At 41.8% G+C, this 25,540-nt stretch overlaps 1 protein-coding gene across 2 annotated transcripts in view; it reads left to right on the top strand.

Moving 5' to 3' along the window:
* The window catches only part of DMGDH (dimethylglycine dehydrogenase), a 55,791-nt gene extending 31,143 nt beyond the window's left edge, over window positions 1-24,648 (top strand). The window contains exons 15-17 of one of the 2 annotated variants that reach the window (XM_044446808.1): window positions 19,097-19,231; window positions 19,862-20,102; window positions 24,419-24,648. In XM_044446808.1, coding sequence (XP_044302743.1) covers window positions 19,097-19,231; window positions 19,862-20,077 — 351 coding nt within the window. In that variant the 3' untranslated portion in view covers window positions 20,078-20,102; window positions 24,419-24,648. Of the gene's footprint in view, window positions 1-19,096; window positions 19,232-19,861; window positions 20,103-24,418 lie in introns of those variants that run through there. The other variant, XR_006416334.1, reaches the window with a different exon arrangement.
* Window positions 24,649-25,540: the final 892 nt, after the last annotated feature.

Raw genomic sequence — 25,540 nt, forward strand, 5'->3', positions numbered from 1 at the left:
GATGCTTCCATGGTCATGTGGTTGGCATGACTGGACACTTTCACGCATGGAATGCTGTTTTTTCCCACTGAAGTGGTACCTATTCAACAACTTGCATTTTCATGCTTTCAGACTGTTAGGTGGGCAGAAGCTGGGGTAGGTAATGGGAGAACACTCCATTATGCAGCACTAGAGATTCGAACTGCTGAACTGCTGACCTTCTGGTTGACAAGCTTGGTGTCTTTACCTGATGAGCCGCTGTGCTTCTTACTACCTATGATTACCAATGATTAATTAAAAGTAGAACTGAATATATTGTCTGTTCTTCTGTTTCATATTTGTTATGATACAATATTGCAAGTAATATTAACAAAAGGCTGCACTTTCTTATTGACCAGTGAATTTTTCATTTTCATTTAAAATCTTGATCTATTAAGTTTTTAACAATCATCCAGGTAGCAGATAAGAGGAAAGAATATGGAAGAAGTCAAGGACAACATGTATTATGTGCTCCTTTACTGCCCAATATAATAACAACAAGAATAATAACAAGCAGAGAGATAGGATTTAAGTCTTCTAAACAAACAAACAAACAAACAAACAAATGTGAACTTAATGACATCAAGTGTTAAGTCTTCTAAATAAATAAATAAATAAATGTGAACTTAATGACATCAAGTGTTACACACTAGAGAGCAGAATTCAGTTATCCAACAGCAAGCAAACAAATCTCCAACTAAACTGGCAATGGCAGTTTCAGCATTATGTTACTGCCCTCTTAGGATATTATCATATCACAGTGCTCTAAGAAGCAACTTTACATTTTATGAAAGTGGGGGCGGGATGGGACAGGACATTTGGGATAAATGATTAATAGAAGCAGGAGGATGAGAAGTCATAGGCTTAGATTACTTCTGAGGACTGAAGACTGGGACTCAATATCTGAGGCTTAAGTAGAGTCATCCCAGCATATTTTGGTGTTTCCTTGGTCAGCAGTCATTTGGGTTAGAGACTTAGAATTTCAGAATGAAATCTGAAATGTTGGTCATTCTGTGGCAGAACCTTGAGAAATTTCTTCTATTATTAAACCACCTAGCTACATAATTGGTTGCTGTTGCTGTCGTTGTTGACTTCTTTTCTGTTCTGCTTTTCCTCTGAAGAACTCAGTCTGGCTTACATATATCCCCAGGCATCATCTTACAGGGCAAGGGCCTGGTTGGCATAATCAGATAAGCTATAATTTTAGACTCAGTATTCCAATCAATAAAACTGGACATATTATTTTGTTTATAACTCAGTTGATATTCACTATTGGCACTATATTTGCTCTTTGTGGTATACTAGTGGTAAAACTACAAACTAAAGTAAAACTTGCTGTCAGAGAATTTTGCTAGTGCTAGAAAAATGTTGCTAATTTTTCTAAACTGCTAGGCCACCTCAGCCTGGAATACTTCATCTCAGGCATGTGTTTCTCACTCAAGCATTAGATAACATCAGCACATGAAGAAAGAGAAGGAAGATACCAAGCTTCATGCGCTAGCTTTTTGTAGCTTTAATCTGTATTGATCGTCAATGAAAAATTAAATGACAAATAGTAAAATAAGAAGAAATCATAAAGACAAATCAATAACCATGAGAAATAGAACTAATAATTAAAAATGTGATTAATGGGTTATAGTATAAAATAGATTACAAAGAATTAATAGCCCTTTATATACCTCCCCTCAGTGCACATAGTGAATGCATAGAAAGAGTGGGATTTTGGCCTCTTGTTTTTCCCTAATCTCCTTGTGTTCAGTAGAAAATACAAAAATAGGTTCTGTGCATAGCAACCCAGGAAGCTGCTGTATATTTAGTCATATTGGTACATTCATCCTGTACTGTCAACATTGACTGCAGTGACTATCCAGGGTTTCAAGGCAGCAGTTTTTCCTGCCCTACCTAGAGATGCCAAGGATTGAACCTGGGGCCTCTTACATGCAAGATGTGTGTTCTGGTACAGAACGTTGACCTCTTCAATGCTCTGTATGTGAAGTGTCTTCAACACAGTCAGGAGCCAGGATTGTACAGCTGTACATGCATAACGATCCTTTCACATCCTCCACCCAGTGTGTGAACGCAGGAAGCAGGCGAGGCAGGGCAGAATCACCAGAAGTTGAGACAAAGCAGTAAGCAGCTGTGTAGCAAAAAGAGGGCTAATATTTGGGTTTTATTGACTAATTGCATGTATATTTGCATTTGTAATAGGTAGTATAAACGAAATTATGTGATTTCCATTTCTGGATACCTCTCTTCACTTTCTTTTAGCAAGGGAAATTGTGGTTGAATTGATCAAATTTGGGTGATTTTCATTTAGCTGCTGGATATTTCCCAGTTCCAATTAAACCCATGGAAACTGACTATATTTGCTAAAATATGTTCACATCTGTTAATTTATATTTAAGTCCATCTGCTGAGAATGGATGGATTGATTAATTAATTTAAAATGTTGAGATTCTTTCACAAGATGCCAGTTCCTTAGAGGCAACACCAAAGGTTTCATTATAATTTGATGTTTATATAGCCACTTCATTAGTAATCAGGTCTACCTTATTTTATCATCTTTTCATCATTTATAATTCAGTTCTTAATTCATAACTTGCTCCTCAGGTGGATCTTCTCTCTATTATATAAAGAGAGAGCAAGAAGGAATGGTGGCAAAAGTTACTCCTATAATATCTTTCTGCATAAATTCAGGGGCATGAATTCCAACCTGTTAGATTTTGCCTTCTTTTGAAACTTTGCCCATCCTACTTTAAGATCTCTGGGCCAATTAGTGCTTGGTAAATCCCCTTCATGGATCACTGCCTTGCAGGGGCTTGTGTAGCACAATTAAGTTATGAACTATGCTGTGCAAGGGCACCCAAGACGGACAGCTCATAGCAGAGAGCTCTGACAAAAGGTGATCCACTGGAGAAGGAAATGGCAACCCACTCCAGTATCCTTGCCATGAAAACTCCATGGACAATATCAAAAGGCTGAAATATATGATGCTGGAAGATAAGCCCCTCAGGTCGGAAGGTGTCCAATGTACTACTGGGGAAGAGCTAGTACAAGTAGCACCAGAAAGAGTGAGGGTCAAAGTCAAAAGAACACTCAATTACGGATATATCTGGTGGTAAAAGGAAAGTAATGCTGTAAAGAACAATACTGCATAGGAACCTGGAATGTAAGATCTATGAATCAAGGTAAGCTGGACATGGTCAAACATGAGACAGCAAGATTGAACATCGACATCTTGGGAATCAGTGAACTAAAATGGACAGGAATGGGTGAATTTAATTCAGATGATCATCATATATACTACTGCAGGCAAGAATTCCTCAGAAGAAATAGAGTAGTCATCATAGCCAATAAGAGAGTAAGAAAAGCTGTACTGGGATCCAATCTCCAAAATGACAGAATTATCTCAGTTTGAATCCAAAGCAAACCATTCAACATCACAATAGTCCAAGTCTGTGCCCCAACTACTGATGCTGAAGAGACTGAAGTTGACTGGTTCTATGAAGGCCTATAACACCTGCTAGAATTAACACCAAAAATGATGTCTATCACCATGGGGGATTGGGATACAAAACTGGGAAGTCAAAAGATAATCAGAATAACAGGCAAATTTGGCCTTGGAGTACAAAATGAAGCAGGGCAAAGGCTAGCAGAATTTTGTCAAGAGAACACACTGGTCATAGCAACCACTCTTTTCCAACAGCCCAAGAGACGACTCTACACATGGACATCATCAGATGGTTAACATCCAAATCAGGTTGATTAAGTGCTTTGCAGCCAAAGGTGGAGAAGCTCTATATAGTCAGTAAAAACAAGACCAGGACCTGACTGTGGCTCAGATCATGAGCTTCTTGTTGCAAAATTCTGGTTTAAATTTAAGAAAATAGAGAAAATCACTAGGCCACTCAGGTATAACCTAAATCATATTCCTTATGAATATACAGTGGAGGTGACAAATAGATTTAAGGGATTAGATCTGATTGGCAGAGTGCCTGAACTATGGATGGAGGTTTGCAACATTGTACAGGAGGTAGCAACTAAAACCATCCCAAAGAAAAAGAAATGCGAGAAAGCAAAATGGCTGTCTGAGGAAGCTTTACAAATAGCTGAGGAAAGAAGGGAAGCGAAAGGCAAGGGAGAAGGGGAAAGATGCACCCAATTGAATACAAAATTCCAGAGAATAGTTAGAAGAGATAAGAAGGCCTTAAATGAACAGTGCAAAGAAATAGAGGAAAACAATAGAACAGGAAAGACTAGAGATCTCTTCAAGAAATTTGGAGATATGAAGAGAACATTTCATGAAAAGATGGGCACAATAAAGGACAAAAATGACAGGGACCTAACAGAGGTAGAAGAGCTTAAGAAGAGGTGGCAAGATTACACGGAGGAACTATACAAGAAAGATCTTCCCTTATAACCACAATGGTGTGGTTGTTGACCTCAAGCCAGACATCGTGGAGTGTAAAGTCAAATGGGCCTTAGGAAGTCTTAGCAACAACAAAGCTAGTGGAGACAGTATTCCAGCTGAGCTATTCAAGATCCTAAAAGATAACACAGTTAAAGTTAAAGTGCTACACTCAGTATACCAGCAAATTTGGAAAATTCAGCAGTGGCCACAGGTTTGGTAAAGGTCAGTTTACATTCCAGTCCCAAAGAAGGGCAATGCCAAAATGTGCACACTACCGTCATTTGCACTCATTTCACATGCTAGCAAAGTTAAGCTCAAAATCCTACAAGCTAGGCTCCAGCAGTATGTGGACCGAGAACAACCAGAAGTACAGGCAGGGTTTCGAAGAGGCAGAGGAACTAGAGATCAAATTGCCAACATACGCTGGATCATGGAGAAAGCTAAGGAGTTCCAGAAAAAACATCTACTTCTGCTTCATTGACTATGCCAAAGCCTTTGATTGTGTGGATCACAGCATATTGTGGCAAGTTCTTAAAGAAATGGGAGTACCAGATCATCTTACTGGTTTCTTGAAAAACCTGTATGCGGGTCAAGAAGGAACAGTGAGAACTGGCCGTGGAACTACTGATTGGTTCGAAATTGGGAAAGAAGTATGTCAGGGCTGTATATTGTCCCCCTGCCTATTTAACTTATATGCAGAGCTCATCATGAGAAAGGCGGGGCTAGATGAATCACAAGTTGGAATTAAGATTGCTGGGAGAAATATCAACATGCTCAGATATGCAGATGATGCCACTCTAATGGCAGAAAGTGAAGAGGAACTGAAGAGCTTCTTGATATGGGTGAAAGAGGAGAGCGCAGAAGTTGGCTTGAAACTCAACATTAAGAAAACTAAGATCATGGCATCCGGTCCTCTAACTTCCTGGCAAATAGATGGGGAACACATGGAGGTAGTGAAAGATTTTATTTTCTTGGGCTCAAAGATCACTGCAGACAGTGACTGCAGCCAAGAAATTAAAATATGCTTGCTCCTTGGGAGGAAAGTTATGGCAAATCTAGACAGCATACTAAAAAAAAGACATTATCCTGCTGAGAAAAGTTCATATAGTCAAGGCTATGGTTTTTCCAGTTGTAATACATGGCTGTGAGAGTTGGACCATAAGGAAAACTGAGCGCCGAATAATTGAGGCCTTTGAATTGTGGTGCTGGACAGGACTCCTGAGAGTCCCTTGGACTGCAAAGATATCAAATCAGTCAATCTTAGAGGAGATCAACCCTGCCTGCTCTTCAGAAGGCCAGATACTGAAGATGAAACTCAAATACTTTGGCCACCTAATGAGAAGGAAGGACTGAAGGCAAAAGGAGAAGGGGGCAACAGAGATTGAGGTGGCTACATGGGGGTCACTGGGGTGGTGGCTGTGGGTTTGGGTGGATTCCATGGGATGGTGGAAGACAGGAGAGTCTGGAGGAATGTTATCCACGGGGTTGTGATGGGTCAGACATGACTTAGCGACTAGACAAATTCCAAGTAACGTTATGCACCTGAGATGATTAATTAAACTTATTTCTTGTTGTTAAACTTATAGTAGTTAGCAAATTAGCTGAGACATGATACATAGAAGTGCCTTTTGTATCAGATTGACATGGAACTTCTGCAAATATAATAATGTGAAGCTTCACAGTATGTGCATATGGAGCACAAAAAGCTGCATGTATACTTCTCAGGTGTTGCAGTCTTCAAACAAGGCTCATATTAATTCCAGAAGTGCCTTCTGTGAAGAAATTTTGTTATCTGCAAAGCATTCCTTACTTTGATCTTACTGATTTCTTATGAAGAGAGAAGCTTTCCAAATGCTGACTTTGTCAATTATGAAATAGCTTGGTTCAGACTATTTATCCAAATTATGGCCCTAACAGGAAAAAGCCACACTGAGACATGGGCTCATGTATTTCCTTCTGCTTTTGCATATAAAAGTAGGAGAGTGAAAGCTGACACTTGTACTTTAAGAACAATCCACAATGCTGTCTTACATTCAGAATGAGGTGTGGTTTGTTTTAACCAAGGATAGCTGAAAATTCATAGATAAAGTCACTATTTCCATTGTTTGGAATGACTGTTGAGGATAGAGATATGTCAGATGATGATTATGCTTATGAGGGGTGGGGGAGTCTTTTATATGTTTACCTGTCAAAGGAGATTTAATTTGGAATGCTATCCTGAAATTACTCAAGAATGGCCAATGAAGAATAATTAATTTCAAAATATTACATAGGCATGGCCTCCTGCGTGTTGTAAGGTAATGGTTAAAGGAGATTGCAGCAGATGTTGGTACTCTCTTACGCAGTTGAGTAGCTTTGTGTATATAATTTGGACCCATTCCAAGATTTATAATAGATATACCAGATAAATTGCACTATTAAAAGGTGTGTGCATATCTTTTTGACAGCTTTTTGCTGATTGAATTATAATATTTCTCTTCCTAGGGACTCAAGCATCATTGTCCTTAATTGTCTACTTTTATTTTTCTGACCAGTTAAGAAAACACTCCTAATCTGGGAGTTTCTGTCTGCATTCCACACGGCTATGCACAGTTAAATTAAAAACATTATTAGCACCTGCTACTGGGACTAGTCTGGTTCTCATTATCTTTGAAAAAGGATAAACTTCATAGGAAAATAGTCTTTGTATTAAATTTTTAAAGGCAACGATGTTGTCATAATTTAGATATTCAAAGTAATCCCCTATACTACAAGCATTATATGAAATGAAAGCATTTTTACTTCCTTTTAAATAATAATAAAAAAAGCTAATCTTAATTTCCTGTTAATCGTTTTTTAAGGATCTAGCAAACAATCTTTTTTCTCAGAAACAGTTTTCTCATAAAAGAAAAAAATATATCTCATAAATGCATGGACATAAACTAGTATGATCACACATGACAAACTGTATCAAGGATCAGTAGCATTCCTACATGGGAGTCAAATGTTCCCAAGATATTGTCTTGTATTTGTGAATGCCTCCAAGAGAGGCAAGCACTTTCAACTTGTTGTATGTACACATGTTTGCCTCTATAGGCAAATTATTAGTTGCTCACCTGTTACACTGAAAGACAAACCATTGATACTTCCTTTTACAAAAATAATGATTATTTTTATTTATTTATTTGGAACACTTATATGCCACCCCATTCGCAAAAGCCTCAGGGCGGCTTCCAATACAAACAAATAACTATACAAATATATAAAATACATATAACAATCTGGAGACATCCCGGCAAAAATATAAAATCAATAAATAAATTCAACAATTAAAATGACGTTTAAATAAAAAGGTCTTGGCCTGGTGCCGTAAAGCAAATAACGATGGTGCCAGGCGGACCTCTCTGGGAAGCGCATTCCATAGGTGGGGTGCCACCGCAGAGAAGGCCCTCCTCTGGGTACTCACCGTCCTAATATCTTTCACGGAGGGTTCCCCGAGAACAGCCTCTGCCACCGATCTTAAGGGGCGGGAGGGCAAATATGGACGCAAGCGCTCCTTTAGGTAACCAGGTCCCAAGCCGTTAAGGGCTTTATAGGTGATAACCAGCACCTTGAATTGGGCCCGGACTTCAATGGGGAGCCAGTGAAGTTGACGGAGGACTGGGGTTATATGAGAACAACGCCCAGTCCCCATCAGCAACCTGGCAGCTCTATTCTGCACCAACTGAAGTATCTGGACCGTCTTCAAGGGCAGCCCCATGCAGAGCGCGTTACAAAAGTCTAATTGGGAACTTACCAGTGCATGTGTCACTGTCGCCAGGCAATCGTTCTCCAGTTAGGGACGCAGCTGATGGATCAGCGAAAGCTGAAGGAAAGCGCTCCTTGCCACCGCCATCATCTGAGCTTCTAATGACAGCTCTGGGTCGAGGAGCACTCCCAAGCTGCGGAACCTTTCCCTAAGAGGGAGTGCAACCCCATTCAGGACAAGGTCCAGGTTCCCTATCCTGAAGCCCGAACCACCTACCAACAGGACCTCCGTCTTGTCTGGATTGAGCTTCAGTTTATTGGCCCTCATCCAGCCCATTACCGCGGCCAGGCACTGGTTCAGTACAGCCACTGCCTCACCTGGATTGGTTGAAAAAGAGAGGTAGAGCTGGGTATCATCAGCGTACTGATGATTACGCAGCCCACACCTCCTAATGACCTCTCCCAGCGGTTTCATGTAGATGTTATTATCAATAACTTTTTACATCAGCTAACATAACACAACTTTTGTTCAAAAGGTCTTTTGAACTGCACAAATGCTGTTCTGGAGATGCATACTTTTTATCCCTGGACTTGCATATTTTGCAACTGTGTGTCCATTAAATAAAGCCCTGAGTATGTTGTTGTTAGTCGCGAAGTCGTGTCCGACCTATCGCGACCCCATGGACAACATTCCTCCAGGCCTTCCTGTCCTCCACCATCTCCTGGAGTCCACCCAAGCTCACACTGACTGCTTCAGTGACTCCATCTAGCCACCTCATCCTCTGCTGTCCCCTTCTTCTGTTGCCATCTATTGTTCCCAGCATTAGGCTCTTCTCCAGGGAGTCCTTCCATCTCATTAGGTGGCCAAAGTATTTGAGTTTCATCTTCACTATCTGGCCTCTAAAGAGCAGTCAGGGTTGATCTCCTCTAGGACTGACCAGTTTGATCGCCTTGCGGTCCAAGGGACTCGCAGGAGTCTCCTCCAGGACCACAATTCAAAGGCCTCAGTCCTTTGGCACTCAGCCTTCTTTATGGTCCAGCTTTCACAGCCATACATTGCAACTGGGAAAACCTATACACACTTTTGTTGACAGGGTGATGTTTCTGTTTTTTTCTGAGTATGTATGCCATCACAATTCTGATCATAGGGTCAAAATGTCAATGGCCAGGCCTGTTACAAAGTATTTTAGCTTTGATACTAATTTCAATTTCTGCAGGCATTTGGTTGGCATTATGCATCTCCTTTAATGCAATGAAACAATTTCTTCTGTTGTCCCTCTGCTTCTTTCTGTATATTGTCTTAATCACAATGTGCCAAAGTGAACAATTATTTTAGCTAATGTATATTACTCTTATGATTACAGCCAAGTATTTATTTTGGGACCCTTGAGAAAAATGAAAGAATTTGTTAGAGGCCTAGAGTTACTGCTGAACTAGTCTCGTCTCACTGTTCTAAATCTTTTTCCTCAAGTTCACCATTCTTTGTATAGTGAATAAAAGGTCTCCGGGTTCTCCTGAAACCCAGGAACTACATACTCTTTAGAGAAGAGGAAAACAATAGAGAAGGCAAGCAATAGTTTGGTGTCTGCTTTTTCAGTTTTAAAGGTATTCAGTTTTAAATTTTATTCAGGTATTCAGTTTTAAATTTTCACTATTATTATAATCATATTTTGTTATTTCTTAATGGGTGATCATTCCATTCACCAAAGAAAAAAATGTGACAAATGTAGAATAAAGGGATAGAAGTGGGGATGGGGGTGGGGGGAGTAAAGCACAAGTCAGAAAGAATTTACATTGCTTAAGCCTTCAGGAAATTAACAGAAGCTGTGCATATGTATGCTTCTATTATCATTCCTTGCAGTGGCTCTTGTGTAAGAGACAGTAATGCTAGATAAGGGAATTCCAGTATGGAAAATGTTTCAGGAGCTGCATGTCAGCAGTGGGCAGGACCAGAGCCTGTTGTGGGCAAGGCCTTAGCTATGCATACCTCAGCTTAAATTTTGTGAAGTGGACCTAACACTCTACCCATACCTGGTACCATCCCCTGTGCTTACCCAACAAGAGGGTGAGGGAGAAGAGCTGTGAAAGCTACTGCTTCAAGTTCCTTTGACGTGGCAGCTGCCAGTCCAGCTTGCTTCCCCCAATCCTGGAAGGTAAGAGGGGAAGCATCAGATGCTGCTAGAGACAGCAGCTCCCCGTCTAGAAGTCAGGCTTGGATATGTAGTGACACATGTGCAGTGATCAAGTGCATGGAACGAATACAGTATACTAACACATTTTCCTGCCCAGAAGTTGTTATTACACTGAGTAGTCAGCCATGGCTCAAGTGACTCACTTCCTTATATTATGCTTTAAGTTCTATGTGCAGATTGTATTAGTACATTTGAGAGGCATGGACACTGAAGGGTCATTTCAATGCCAAATTACATGGCTATGCCTGTTATACTTGTAAATTTTCTTACAAATCAGTTTTTTGAAATTTATCAGTTCATCCTATATTGTGATATTCTTTTTTCAGAGTAAGTTGTATACATTAAATTCTGAAGAATTTGGTTTATTTGAATCTCTCTTTTACTTTGTATCATCTTTATATTGGTGATAGGTTCAGCTAATAGGTGCTATAGAAATTTAATAAATGAATGAACATTTAGATAGAATACAAAAAACATCATTTCTCCCTTATTGTAAACAGGGAAGGAAAGGCATTTTTATTGTTAGTTTTTGTTAAGAAAATTGTTATTTTCTTGTCTGCTCATTTTACTGAGTCTTCTTTTGATTTGTCATTATGAACAAACTGCACATCTTCATTAAAGAGCTATTTCAGAAAAAATATTAAACATATAAAATATTGCCTCTGGTTCACAGAAACAGTCATTGTAGGCTAAAACTTATATCAAATTATCCTCTTCTTCTAACAGAAAAGATCTGCCAGTGGAGTAGGGACCAGAGCCATTCCTCCTCGCTGCACTCTCTTGCTATGTGTCCTCAGAAACTGCTCCATAAAAAATTTGGGGTGTCATGGGGGCTAGAGGCAGAACTGAGGAGGTTTCATAGCGCAAGTAAAAATCTGCTCATATTATAATGCATATCACTTATAGTAAACTGTTCCTTCTTTTTTAAAAGACTAAGTTAAATATATATGTTTTCTTGTCATGAATTGAATTGTGATATTTTTTAAAAGGTGAAGGCAAGTCAAAATTACTTTAGTTGTCTTTCTATTTATATATGCACAGGCATTAACTGCCTTCTATGCAATTAATCTAGAAGTGACCCATTAAAGCAATTCACATCTGTTGCCAGGTCATACTCAAGGCTCCAATTATGACTGCTGCATTAACCTTCATGCAAACTGTGTTTTCCATTTATTTGTGATGGATTTATGGGAATCAAATGAATAATGTTGAAGAGTAAGCACTGGGGAGCTTAGAAGTATTTAAATGCATGTGTTTCTTTTATAGGCATAGTTTCATTAGCGCTTGTAGAAGCAAAACACAGAACTATTGCCTGCAGATGAGGGTTGCTAACCATGGCACATTTACATCCTATAAATGTAAATGTCAAACTCTGCCTATGATTCTCTCTTCTCTATCATAGCTCCTGCAAGCAACCAAGTGCAGTAGTGCACTTAGTTATGTCAGCTGGCATATTATGGATAGCTGCTTTTAATGGGCACAGGCTGATTGCCTTTTTCTGTAAGGGTTAGGGTGTCTCTCTGATGGCTCATGTTTGGTTTGTCCTTCATATTCTCTCGTAACCCCTTGGTGCATTTACTGTATACCTGTAAGGAGACATTGAGGATGAGAAATAAATGGTTCCGGTGCCTGTTCAAGCAACAGGGTGCCCATGCTTGCTGCATAGTATTTCTTACTTGTGAGTAGGAGAACCAGCACACTGTTTGCAATGACACAGTGTCTGGACTAATCACAAGCAAATGAATTGGCTGGTGGAAGTGGCAGTGTACTATTTGAAATCATCTTGCAGGTACATTTACTTGAGGGTTTATGGACTATTGCAGGAAAGTTACTACACTACTGCTTTTCTAGAGAGATGGAGCCCTAAAGAGGAAAGCCACCTGCATGGACTATGTTCCAGAATACAACATACATTTTAAATACCCATCTTTTATAGACATGCCTTTTGTGACAATGACTAGGTCTATTGATTATACTATTTGCCTTTTATATGGGGCATAATTTAATTAAAACAATGCATTTGTTATTTCTTTTATGTGGGGTCCAGCCTGGTTAGAATTTGGATGGAAGACTTGAGTCCTGCATTAAACAGGGGTTTGGACCCAATGGCCTTCTAGGCCTCTTCCAACTGTGTAATTCTATGAATACATGATGAAAGGAGTGTATTTATATTATGAAGAAAATTTCTAGATCGGCTTCATTAAGGGATATTAGTCAAAAGTTACCCATCGAGTCCTTTTGTTTTGTAAGAAATGACTCAAGACTGACTGATTTGACTGTATATAAGAAGTATATTATACTTCTTATATACAGTCGGCAAAAACACCTGCGCGCCCGGCAGCGAACGCTGGCAGCGAACGCCCGCGCTGCCAGATTCCACCACCTGACCGGCCGCCACGCCCTGGCACGGATGAGGGACGTGCTCCGGATGGGTGGAGCGTGGGGGGGCCCTGCGGCCTAAAAGCGCCGGTGGCGGCCAGCAGCCAAAGGGCCGTTGGCCAAAGGGCAGTCGCCGCCATTTGGGAGCCATTCGGGGGCCAAGCAGGGGGCTGGGCTGGCCAGGGGGCTTGATTGGCTGTGTTATAATTGGCCCTCCTGCTGGGCTGCGTTTTACTGTGAGTTTTTTAACTGTTTTTATAATTGTATTGTATTTTAAGCTGTTTTATGGAGTCGTCCCTTGCCACGTTGCCGCTTATGTTTCCTGGGGAGCGCATGGGCGCCACCATTGGGGTGATTTTGGGCAATGGACGTAACAGTGGTGGGAGCTTAACATGTCTGCATAGAAGAAGGAGGGACAGATGGCTGACACCTGTCCTTACTTCTGGTTTTGCCCCCAGCCAGAGGGTGCCAGGGAGTCTTGCCAGCCACCCCTCGGACCTGATGGTGCTGTTGCTTAATGCCAGGTCGGTCAATAACAAATCTTCCCTCATCCATGACTTGATTGTGGATGAGGGAGCCGACCTGGCTTGTATAACGGAGACCTGGGTGGGAGGGGGGGGTGGCCCTCTCCCAACTGTGCCCGCCCGGGTATCTGGTTCAGCACTGTTTGAGCCCGGAGGGGAGGGGAGGGGAGGGGGGGTCGCTTTGGTTTACCGAGCTTCCATCTCTCTCACGGGACTTCCTGTCCCTTCGAGACCAGGGCTAGAGTGTCTCTACTTGGTGTTGGGCAACCGAGACAGATTGGGGATTCTGTTGGTGTACCATGCACCCTTCTACCCAACAGTCTCCCTGCTTGAGCTGACGGAGATTGTCTCGGACCTGGTGTTCAGGACCCCCAGGATGTTGGTCCTTGGGAACTTCAATCTCCATGCTGAGACTGATCTGACCGGGGCAGCTCAGGATTTCATGGCCTCCATGGCGGCCATGGGGCTGTCTCAACATGTCACCGGCCCAACCCATGAACATGGACACACTCTGGACCTGGTTTTCTCGACGGGACAGGAAGAGGGTGGTCTGAGGGTGAGGAATTTATGCTTGATTCCCCTGTCATGGTCAGATCACTTCCTGGTGAGGTTTGTGCTCGAGAGTGGCCTCTCCCTCTGTAAGGGTGCGGACCCGATTGTGTGGGTCCGCCCCCGGAGCCGGATGGATCCGGAAGGATTCCTGAAGGCCCTGGGGGAGTTTCCGGCTGACAAGACGGGTGCTCCTATCGAGGCTCTGGTCGAACTGTGGAACGGGGAGATGACCAGGGCTGTGGACACGATCACTCCTAAGCGTCCTCTCCCGCCGGGCAGAGCCCGCTCTTCCCCTTGGTATACTCCTGAATTGAGGGCGATGAAGCAGGTTGGGAGACGGCTAGAGCGTAGGTGGAGGAAATCACGGGATGAATCTGACCGAACACACTTGAGAGCCCACTATCGGGCCTATGCTGTGGCGGTGAGGGCGGCGAAAAAGAGATTTTTTTCCGCTTCCATTGCCTCCTCACAATGCCGTCCGGCAGAGCTCTTTCGAGTGGTGCAAGGCCTGGTTCGTCCAGGTCCGAAAGAAGACCTGGTTCCACCCTCAAAGGCCCGCTGTGACGACTTTGCCAGGCATTTCAGGGAGAAAATCGCTCAGATTCGTCACGAGCTGGATTCCACTATTGATTCAGAGGTTTTAAGGGAGACGCCAATGCTGCCGTCTGGTCCAGAATTATTGGATGAATTTCAGTTACTGCGGCCCGATGATGTGGACAAGGTGCTTGGACGAGTACGTCCCACCACTTGCCTATTGGACCCTTGCCCGTCTTGGTTAATAAATAATTCCAAGCACGGGATTGGGATCTGGATCTTGGAAGTGGTTAACACTTCTCTGAGGGAGGATCGGGTGTCTGCCCCTTTAAAGGAGGCGGTAGTCCGACCGGTCCTGAAGAAGGCGTCACTGGATCCAGAGTTGGCCACTAATTATAGACCAGTGGCCAACATCCCGTTTCTGGGGAAGATGTTAGAGCGGGTGGTGGCGGGACAACTCCAAGCACTCTTGGATGAAACTGATTATCTGGACCCATTTCAGTCCAGCTTCAGACCCGGGTACAGTACTGAATCTGCCTCGGTCGCCCTGTACGATGACCTGTGCAGGGAGAAGGATAAGGGAGTGCGTCCCTGTTGGTTCTTCTGGACCTCTCAGCGACCATGGTATCCTTCTGGATAGGCTTGCAGGATTGGGGTTCGGAGGCACTGCTTTGCAGTGGTTCCGCTCCTATCTCAATGGCCGGTTCCAGAAGGTGGTGCTGGGGGACTATGGCTGGGGGACTATGGTAATGGGCTGGATGAGGGCCAATAAACTGAAGCTCAATCCAGACAAGACAGAGGGCCTGTTGGTTGGCGGATCGGGCTTCGGACAGGGTGAATTGAACCTTGTCCTGAATGGGGTTGCACTCCAAGGTCCACAGCCTGGGAGTGCTCCTCGATCCAGAGCTTTCACTGGAAGCTCAGGTGACAGCAGCGGCGAGGAGCGCTTTCCTCCAGCTTCAGCTGATTCATCAGCTGCGCCCCTACCTGGAGTACGACTGCCTTGGGACAGTGACACACGCGCTGGTGAATTCCCGTCTTGACTTCTGTAACGCGCTCTATGTGGGACTACCCTTGAAGACGGTCCGGATACTTCAATTGGTTCAAAATAGAGCTGCCAGGTTGCTTACGGGGACTGGGCGTTATGTTCACATGACTCCAGTTCTCCGTCAGCTTCACTGGCTTCCCATTGAAGTCCGGGCCCAATTCAAGGTGTTGGTGATGACCTATAAAGCCCTAAACAGCTTGGGTCCTGGTTACCTGAAGGAGCGCTTACATCCATATATGCCCAGCCGCCCCTTGAGATCGGCGGGAGAGGCCCTTCTCCGGGAACCCTCCGTGAAAGAAATTAGGAGGGTGGGTACTCGGAGGAGGGCTTTCTCTGCGGTGGCGCCTAAGTTATGGAATGCGCTCCCCAGAGGGGTCCGCCTGGCGCCGTCGTTATTTGTTTTTCGGCACCAGGCGAAGACCTTTTTATTTAAGCGGTATTTTAACTGTTAATATTATTGGATTTTATCTGGCCAGGGCGGCTTATTTTATACTGTATTTTTGTATTTTTAATCTAATGTTTATATTTTTTTAATTTAAGATTATAATTATTTTAATTTATTGTTGTAAGCCACCCCGAGGCTTTGGCGAATGGGGCGGCATAAAAATGTTTAAATAAATAAGTATAATGTTAAAAGACTCGTAATGGCTGACTTTTGTTAACAAGGAAATAATAGAGTTAGATTCAATCTCCCTATATGCAGATGGAAGCTTTATTTATTTTATCCTTTTCCTATGTTCTTACATCAAAATACATTGGAAGGCATTGTTCTCCAATATGCATACCAGCAGCATTTTACTGAACAAGGATCTGTGCGCACACACATATACATGTGCGTGTGCATAATACATGCTACAGAACAAGTTATGCAAAGTTAGTTCTAAAACTGCTGCAGTAAAATAATGTTCATTTGCATTTTCCCAGAGCTCAGCTTTCAGGCTGAGCCAAGGTCGAATCTCAGTGTTACCACCTTGCTCACAAAGCTATAACATTCCCCTGCTAGCCTTCCTCTGAACCTGGGCAGCAGTAAAAGCAGCAGCCAAGGCACATGGAAAAAAGAAAAGGGCAGCTATTTATCCACCCTCCCTGTTTGCTGTTCCTTCTTCATAACAAACAGCAAGTAACAGCATGCTTAGATGTGGGGCATTAGGGGAGATGTAGTTCTCCCACAGTCTCTCATGTACTGTCAGCAAGTGTCATGGACTGGGAGAAAAGAAAAACCTTTGTCTTCGTTTTCTCTATACATTTCTGCTTCTGCTCTTGCTAGGACTCAGCTTGAAGGGGAATGAAGAGTTGTTTTAAGTGAGGTGGTAGAGATGGAGGTGATGGAGATGAACAGAGTGTATTTAACACAAGCTGGAAGAAAGCTGTGGTGACTAACAAACTCACCTATCATTTTGAAGCAGACTTTATAATCCCCTGAAGTTTATTCTGAAATTCATGTTTGGAGATCTTATTGGTCAACATCTCTTTTTTTAAATCCAGAAAATACCAGAATTAGGATGGGAAGCATTGCCCTCCAATTTGCTTTATCCTAAATTTATTTCCTAGATCACTGAAGTAGTGAACAGGTAGGAAAAGGGAGTGAAAGTAGTGAGCAGGATGGAACCTACATTAAATCTGGTGTACTCAGTACTTGTAAACCCACCATCTAAGCTGAAAAGCTTTGTTTGGTATTGTTTTTGGCCCAGGGATTAAAACCGGAGCAAGTGAATCAGGCTTTGAGCCACTTGATATAACCCAAAGAGGCATGATCAAGTAAGGAAGGACCAAAGGGACAAAGAAAGTGGGATAGTCTAAAAGGTTGACTCCTGAGGTGGGAGGTGGGAAAAGGGAGGTGAGGCTGTGGCTGCAGCTGCTAGTCATTGCAGCAAGCTACCTGGATTCATATGCTAGCCCTGTGACCTGGACTTTGTGGTTCTTTGTGGGCTAGGACTGACCTGTGAAACGAACTGATGCGTCTGGCAAACTTGCACTATAGCACTTAATTAGTCAGATTTGATGGTGAACAGGGTGTCCAGCAGTCTTATCTCCTTCAAAACATACATCCTGACTTTCTCAGTATTCAAAGACTACTGTTTGTCAGTTCATGCAAAAGATTTTGGATTACAGTGTAAATTAACATCAGTGTTAATCTGTTAAACTCTAGGGAATGCTGAGTATAACTAGTTTTGGATACATACAGTGATGTTTGTACTACACCTTCCTTTATTAGCATGTTGTTTATCCATAATTTTTAAAATTCTAACTTCTGGTACTAAGCAGAGCAGTGAAGCTTAGATGTGTGTGGTAGAGGGTGGATGGGAGGCAAGGCAGGTTTCAGGAAAAGGAACAACCAGGAGGAAATGACAAAAGGAAATCTTTCCTTTTCACAGTGATACTTTTCTATGTAAAGGGCAAAATGTCATGAACACGTTTTTTTCCTAAGTTGGAAAAAGGGATTTAATATTCAGGATAGAGAATGGAAAAATGCTGTGAAATTACTGCCCAATCAAAAGGTTGTCCAAGCAAGGATACAATTGGCACATTGCCTTACTTCATTCAAAGAATTTTACTAGACATGCGGGGAATATCAGTCCAGATGTCATCATCATTGACTCATATCCCTCCTGTGTTCCCCTGCAGTTTATTTTTGTCTTCTTATGCAAAAAAAAAAAAAATCATTTAAACTATAGAAATAGCTGCAGAATTCATGGTAGCACTAAGTGACCTCCATCTCAAAATACCACATTTCTCTATTCCATCCTATGCTGTGATCAGTTAATTGTGGAAATCTGGCAGCAGACCCTTTTCCTTGAAATCCAAATAAACCCAAATTACATTTCAGGAGTGCGGGCATTCATAGCTCAGGTAAGCAGTTATACCACCCCTTGATTCAGTGATTCCTGTTGAACCCAGGCACCAAGGGCTCTATTCATTAGAAGAGTCCTGCTGGATCAGACCAAGTAGTCAATCAAATGCTTCTGGAAAGGCTATAACCAACTCTTTCTTTGTGTCTCAGCCACTAAGTTCTTTCTTAGTCATCATGGCTTAGATCTATCCATCATTAATTTGTCTGATCTGTTTTTAAACCATCTATGTGACTGGACATTTACACATCTTATACTGAATCTAACCAGCTGTCCATCCAGTTGACAGTGATTTTCCATCTGGATGGACCAATAATTTGCCTCACGATAAGAAGTGTCAATAGCCACTGGGAAGTCTTTCCCATCACTGTTACTTCAGATCCTTTAAAATGGTGATTTCTGGGATTTCCTACATACGAACCCATTTGTTCATAGTATGAACTATGGCCGCTCCATAATCTGTACTATTTGCTAGAATAAGTATAGTTGCACAAACCGTTGACTAGAGAAATGCTTGCTACCCCTATATTTTGAGGGAATTTTTAAAAGAAGTGTTTGTCTTTCACTGTTTTTTTCTATGTGACTCTGCTGTCATTTCTTCATGAAAGAACAAGAAGAAAGTCACAGGGCTCTTTGAACCTTGATGCTGCTACCACTGCCACCACCTCCTTCTACAGTAATTGGACATGTCCACTTGTGGACCAGTTAAAATAGCATTCATAAACCCAGTGGTTTGATTTAATTTTTACTTTTATCTAAAGCTAATTGATGGGAAAACAAGTGAAGGCAAATTTAAATGCTTAGATCTATAACCTTGTCACAGGGCCTGACTAATCATTTATCATCATTACCTTTTTTCCCAGCCAGCAGACTTCATAGGAAAGCAAGCACTGAAGCAGATTAAAGAAAAGGGGCTGGAACGACAACTTGTGTATCTCACCTTGGAAACGGATAATGTTGATCCAGAGGGGAATGAAAGTGTCTGGTATAAGAACAAGGCAAGCAGCATAGATTTTATTTCAAGTAACCAAAGCTAATTTTTCTAGGGCATATTCTGAGTTCCCATCCTTTTTGAAAATCAGGGAAGGTCATTTGAATTATAATAGATATGCATGGCTGTAAAAACTAACATGGGTTAAATCCAAAGTCATATAGTAGAAGTCTGCTTCTGGGACAGGAATCTCCTGGCTCCTCCTGCAGCTCCCTGGAGCAGCCTGTGGGGGTCGCAGGGCCTGTGGAGAGGAAGGGGGAATTCCTTCATTTGAGAGTCCCCTGACCAGACTGGTTGGAGAAGTGACCACATCTAGCCTTCTATCTTTACTAACACAAACATCAATGAGAGCCAGTGTGGTGTAGTGGTTAAGAGCATGGGACTGGGACTCAGACGATCTGGGTTCTAGTCTCCGCTCAGCCATGGAGCCAACTGGGTGACTTTGGGCCAGTCACAGACTCTCAGCCCAGCCTACCTTACAGGGTTGTTGTGGGGACAAGATGGAGGAGGAGAATGATGTAAGCTGCCTTGAGCCCTTTGTAGGAAAGGCAGGATATAAATTGGAAAATAAATAAATAAAAATAAAATAGGTAGACTTTATTGCACTAAATATTTTGATATTTGGGTATGTTTCCAGGTTATTGGCAACACCACATCCGGATGTTACAGCTATAGTGCAAAGCAGAGTCTAGCTTTTGCATATGTCCCTGTGGAACTCAATAAAATTGGACAAAAACTGGAAGTTGAACTTCTAGGCACAAAGTATCCAGCCACTGTTATCCAAGAACCACTGGTAAAGACTGAACCAACAAGAACACGACTTCAGAAGAAGGGTGGGAATGCTGAAATATAAAAAACCATCTGATAATTCTTTGATAGTAAGTATCTAAACTTGTTTAACATGTAACATCTTTGACTTGAATTGATGGCTTGTTTGATGTGTTGCCCTCCTGTCACACCATTAGAATTATGAGAAGAGGGACAGTGGGTTTTGTTGGCCTTGTCCCTCCATTGCATTTCCATTACTTGCTCTGCTCTTCACATATCAGGGGAAGCAGGGAGTTTACTTTTTTAGAACGCTGCACAGGCAAGGCTCAAAATTTGCACACAAAGTCTACATGAGTAGATCAGTTACCTGAGTAACTCCACCAAAATATAGAAGAGAGTAAAGCAGAACCACAGCAATTTGGAGAGGGTCAGGCCAAACATGGTCCCACATGCACTTCTCATCTTCTGGATGATTAATGGCTGAATGGGCTTGAGTTGACTGGAAATTGCATATGAAATATGTTGTAGCATGGATTTTGGATTTACTAATAATTGAGAAATAATTTTTACTTTGTATGTTAACTCTTGCTTACCGGTATAGGAATCTGCACGTCTAGTCTGAGCTAGGGTGAACTTATTTAGATCAAAGTGATTCCTTGCGGTTCTTTGTCAAACTAGATAAGCATATCAAATAGGATGCTGCAATGTTGGATCCGGGTACTGTATTCATCAACATTTTTATTAATTATATGAAGAGAAGGAGGAGCAGATGGGGGATGCTTATTAAATGTACAGATGACTCACAATTAGGTAGGATAGCTGATGCTTTAGAAAACAGAAACAAAATTGAAAATTTCTTAGATTAGAAAGCTGAGCAAGAAAAAAACCCAATTATTTCAATAGAAACAGGTACAAAGTTTTTCGTTTAGAAAACAGGAATCAAATGCATATGTAAAAGATGGTGGATATCCAGCTTGATTATAATATCCAGCAAAGAACCTTGAAGTTGTAGTTGATCACAAGCTGAATATGAGTCAACTGTGTGATCTGGCTGCAGAAAAAGGCAACAGCAATTTTAAGTGGAAGTATAGTTTCTAAATTATGGGAAGTAGTGGTTCCACTCTATTCTGTATTAGTCTGCCCTCCCCATGAATGCTGTGTTCAGTTCTGAACATGACACTAAGAAGGATCCACATACACTGGAATGAGCTCAAGGCTGATCATGGGATCAGAAACCAAGTCCAATGAGGAAAGATTGAAGGAACAGAGTGTGCTTAGCTTTGAGAAGAGGACTGAATGGAAATATGGTAACATTTTCAAGTACCTAAGCATGGGTCCTCAAACAATGTCCCATGGGCTGGATATGGCCCGTCATGATTGTTTAGCCGGCCTGCCTCAGAGCTTTTGGATTCTCTTGGAGATTATCTCCGAGCGAGTCCAAAGGCTCTGAGCCGCACAGGCATACTCAGTGGGGAGATGGCCACGATTGTGGTAGCGCTCATGCAGGGAAGATGGGCATGATCACAGTCGTGCTGGGGGAGGGGGAGAGGGCCACGATCGCGCCAGCCTTCCCTGCACGAGTGCACCTGCGATCGCACCTGCCTTCCCTGCACGAGCGTGCCCGTGATCGCACCCATCTTTGTGCTTGGGGGGTAGGGAGATGGCCGCGATCACAGTTGCGCTCGTGAAGGGAAGATGGGCATGATCGCGGTCGCACTTGTGGGGAGAGGGCCGTGATCGCATCCCCTTTCCCTGCATGAGTGCAAGAGCGATCACACCCGTCTTCCCCCGCCCCCACCCCCAGCACTATCGCGGACATTGTAGCTATGTCCCTTGAATATGAACATGCTCTTCCCCACTTTATCTTGGGTTTCTGCTGCAGCCCAAGCCAGCAGAGCAAACATTTTTAATTATTTTTAAAAATCTAATTATTTTTAATTTAATTTTTTATTATTATTATTATTATTATTATTATTATTATTATTATTATTTTTATTATTATAACATTTCTATGCCGCCCCTTGCCAAAACCTTGGGGCGGCTTACAACATGATAAAATACATTGAAATACAATAGTACATAATAAATTACCATTAAATACAAAAATACAAAAAATACATTGATTTACAAATATAAAATTAAAATTATCAGTATAAAATAAAAATATAGGAGGAGAAAGAGAAGGAAGAAGAAGTTGTCCTGGCCAGATCATATGTTTTAACAATTGAAATGATGTTTAAATAAAAAGGTCTTTACCTGGCGCCGAAAAACCAGTAACGACGGTGCCAGGTGGACCTCTTTGGGGAGTGAATTCCATAGGTTGGGCGCCACCGCAGAGAACGCCCTCCTCCGGGTACTTACTCTCCTAATTTCTTTCATGGAGGGTTCCCAGAGAAGGGCCTCTCCCGCAGATCTCAAAGGGCGGTCGGGCATATACGGACGTAAGCGCTCGTTCAGGTAGCCAGGACCCAAGCCGTTTAGGGCTTTATAGGTCATAATCAACACCTTGAATTGGGCCCGGGCTTCAATGGGAAGCCAGTGAAGCTGACGGAGGACTGGAGTCATGTGAGCATAACGCCCCATCCCCGTCAGCAACCTGGCAGCTCTATTTTGCACCAATTTATTTTAATTTTAATTAATTTTAATGTGCAGTGTGCATAGGAATTTGTTCATATTTTTTCAAACTATGGGGGTTTTTTCAAAACCCCCCAACAGTCTGAGGGACAGTGAACTGGCCCCCTGTTTAAAAAGTTCGAGGACCCTGACCTAAAGCATGCCAGGCAACATGTTCAGTTTAACCATTATAGTGTTATGGAGTGATTTGCCACTAAATTTCAGGCACTGCATGAACAGCAGCCTAAGTCAGGGGTCTGGTGGGTGAAAATGGCCTCCAGGCCTTTGAACATTGCCCACTCCTGACCTAAAGAGCTGTCACAACAGAGATGCTACTTGTTCCCTGTCATCTAAGAGATTAATCCATGGAATGGCAGGAAGCATCAAGAAAAACTTCATCCTGTCAGAGCTGTCAGACAATGGAACTGACTGCTAGTTGAGGTGGTGAGCTCTCCATTGCTGGAGGTATTTGAGCAAAGCTTGGACAACCAACTGTTAGGGATGCTTTAAACTGGATTTCCACACTGACCAAGAGTTTGGATTCGATGGCCTAAATAGCCCCTTCCAACTTTATGATTTTATAACTTAAATAATCTAGACAAGACTAATTTAAATTAGAAGAGCCTAAATTGCTCAGTTTTTCTTCATAAAGACTATAGAATGCTTTTTTTTTTTGCTGTGTTCTACAGATCAGCAAGGCAATTCAATAATGTTCAATAGCAAGTATAAAGCCTGCTGATGATTTTTTAAAACCTTGACTTTATCTTTAGCACTATACTCTAGTTACTCTGATTTGTGCCATGGTCTCTTGACTCCACATAATGGCTAGGTAGAGCCAGCCTTGAGTAAGGATAAAATCAGGAGAGATCATTGCAAGAGGGGGAAAGCATGGAACCTGAAAAGATAAAAAACAACTAGGATTTACAAAATCCTGGGCCATCCTTACTGGAACAGGAGGTAGCCTTGCTGGTGGGTGTTTTAGTTTCCTTTTAGACAGCCAGATGAGTACCCAGCACATTAGTTGACCATCAAGAGAGGTCTCGGCTCAGCCACAAAGGAATGCTTAAGAGTTTACAAAATGTAAGGCCATGGGTTGTATTGCACATACTTAAGTGATGTTACAATAGGACACTGTCACATTGCTTACAGTAAGTAACAAAGTTGCACAAAAGGAATTGACCCACTGTGGAAAGAAAAATGTGTTGTCTCTGAAAGAGAAATGCTGCCTTGAAGAAAGATATTTGGTTCCTCCGCAATAATTGAATAACAAATGCATATACTGTGTGCTATCAGTTGATGGTCTGGAATGGTCAATAATAGTAAACTTTTAAAAGAAATACATCTTATTAAACAATGTTTTCATTTATTCTCTGCTAATAAAGTAATGTACATCACGTGAACTACATTAATATGTAAAACCTAACTATTTGCAATGTTGTATTCCATTTGAAATGCTTGGCAATTTGAAGATTTTAAATATATGGAACATGAACACAACACCATACCATAGGAAATAACATTTCCATTGTGAGCACTTAAGAATATTTTGTAGTGCCTGAGCCTGCGTTACTTGGACCAGAATCCTATGTACTGGAAAGTATCCCAGCATTCCCCTTCCCTATTCTTCCTGCTCAGTTATTTCCCACAATACACATTATCCTTCATTCTGTTCTGTGGATACCCCTTAGTTCATCCTTGATGTCCTTCTCCCCATCCTACCTTGTGTATTGTTCTCATCATCACTATGCTATCATCCTCTCACCCTGGCAGAAGTCAGTGCAATCTCATGAACTTGCTTTTTTTTTTTTTTTAGTGTCTTCCTGCTGAGGGGAGCTTGTAACCTGAAGCTTCCAGTAGCCAATTTGTAATCTAGGAAGTTTCTTCTTTAACTCTTCCTTTAAAAAAGAACATTCACATCAGACTGGGTTCGTAACATCTGCTAGTTAATTATTGTTGCTTGTTTTTCTCTGAACACCTGTACAATGCAAACTTACTTCCAGCAGCTGAACATAGTAATTGATCCAATAAAAGTATCACCTTTTGTGTTTGTCTTCTTTTTATTTTATGGGATTTACATAGCTACGAGGACTCTATCTCTTTGACGTTTCAGTTAAATTGCTGACAGAAGGCTCTTCACTTTATAATGCCCACTAGTTTGGGATCATAACTTGATGTAAGCAAAATGAAAAGGCTATTGGCATGTGTGAAACAGCTATGCAGATTCAGTGCCAGACAGAACTACCATATGGCATCACATCTCAAACATCTCAAATGTTTTTTCCACTGACACTTTACACTTTGCAGTAAAGCAAATGATGAGGCACTGATGACCATGCATAAAGTTGTTAGAAAACTTTTTAAAAGACACATTGATGTTAGATCTATCATGGATATGAATCATGATGAATAAAATGGAAACCCCTTGTTGAAAATATGTGGGCCAGATAGCAAGATACGGCCTTCCAGGTTTGGTCTGACACAAAAGGAATGTTTTTACTTGGTTTCTTATTTCTTCCTGGTGGGCTAGCCCTCCTAGATATTTTCCTAGGACTAGACATCCATCTTGTGCTGTCAGTGATAAACATCAAGTCCATAAAACATGATTTTCACACTAGTAAGTTCCATGTATCTTAATCCTAACTTAGAATAATGTCATACCTGAGGTCAAACTATTCAAAATTAACTTTTGTTCTTTGCCCCAAAGTGAAGACTCTTCTAAAGGAACTGATCTAAACCCTCAGTAAAGACACTGAGACATTAATATAAGACATGCCAGCAGACACCGTATGAACAAGCATCTATCATTGCTAAAGCTTTTAATGCAAGCTGACATTACAAATCTGAATATCCATTTACAAAGGAGGTTACAATAAAATACAGAATCTGACAGGATTGCTCATAGTGCTAGCCAAAGTTGGGAGGGGTAATCCACTTG

Source organism: Varanus komodoensis, unplaced genomic scaffold (assembly GCF_004798865.1).
Source record: "Varanus komodoensis strain SLA01 unplaced genomic scaffold, ASM479886v1 scaffold5, whole genome shotgun sequence".
Taxonomy (NCBI): Eukaryota; Metazoa; Chordata; class Lepidosauria; order Squamata; family Varanidae; genus Varanus; species Varanus komodoensis.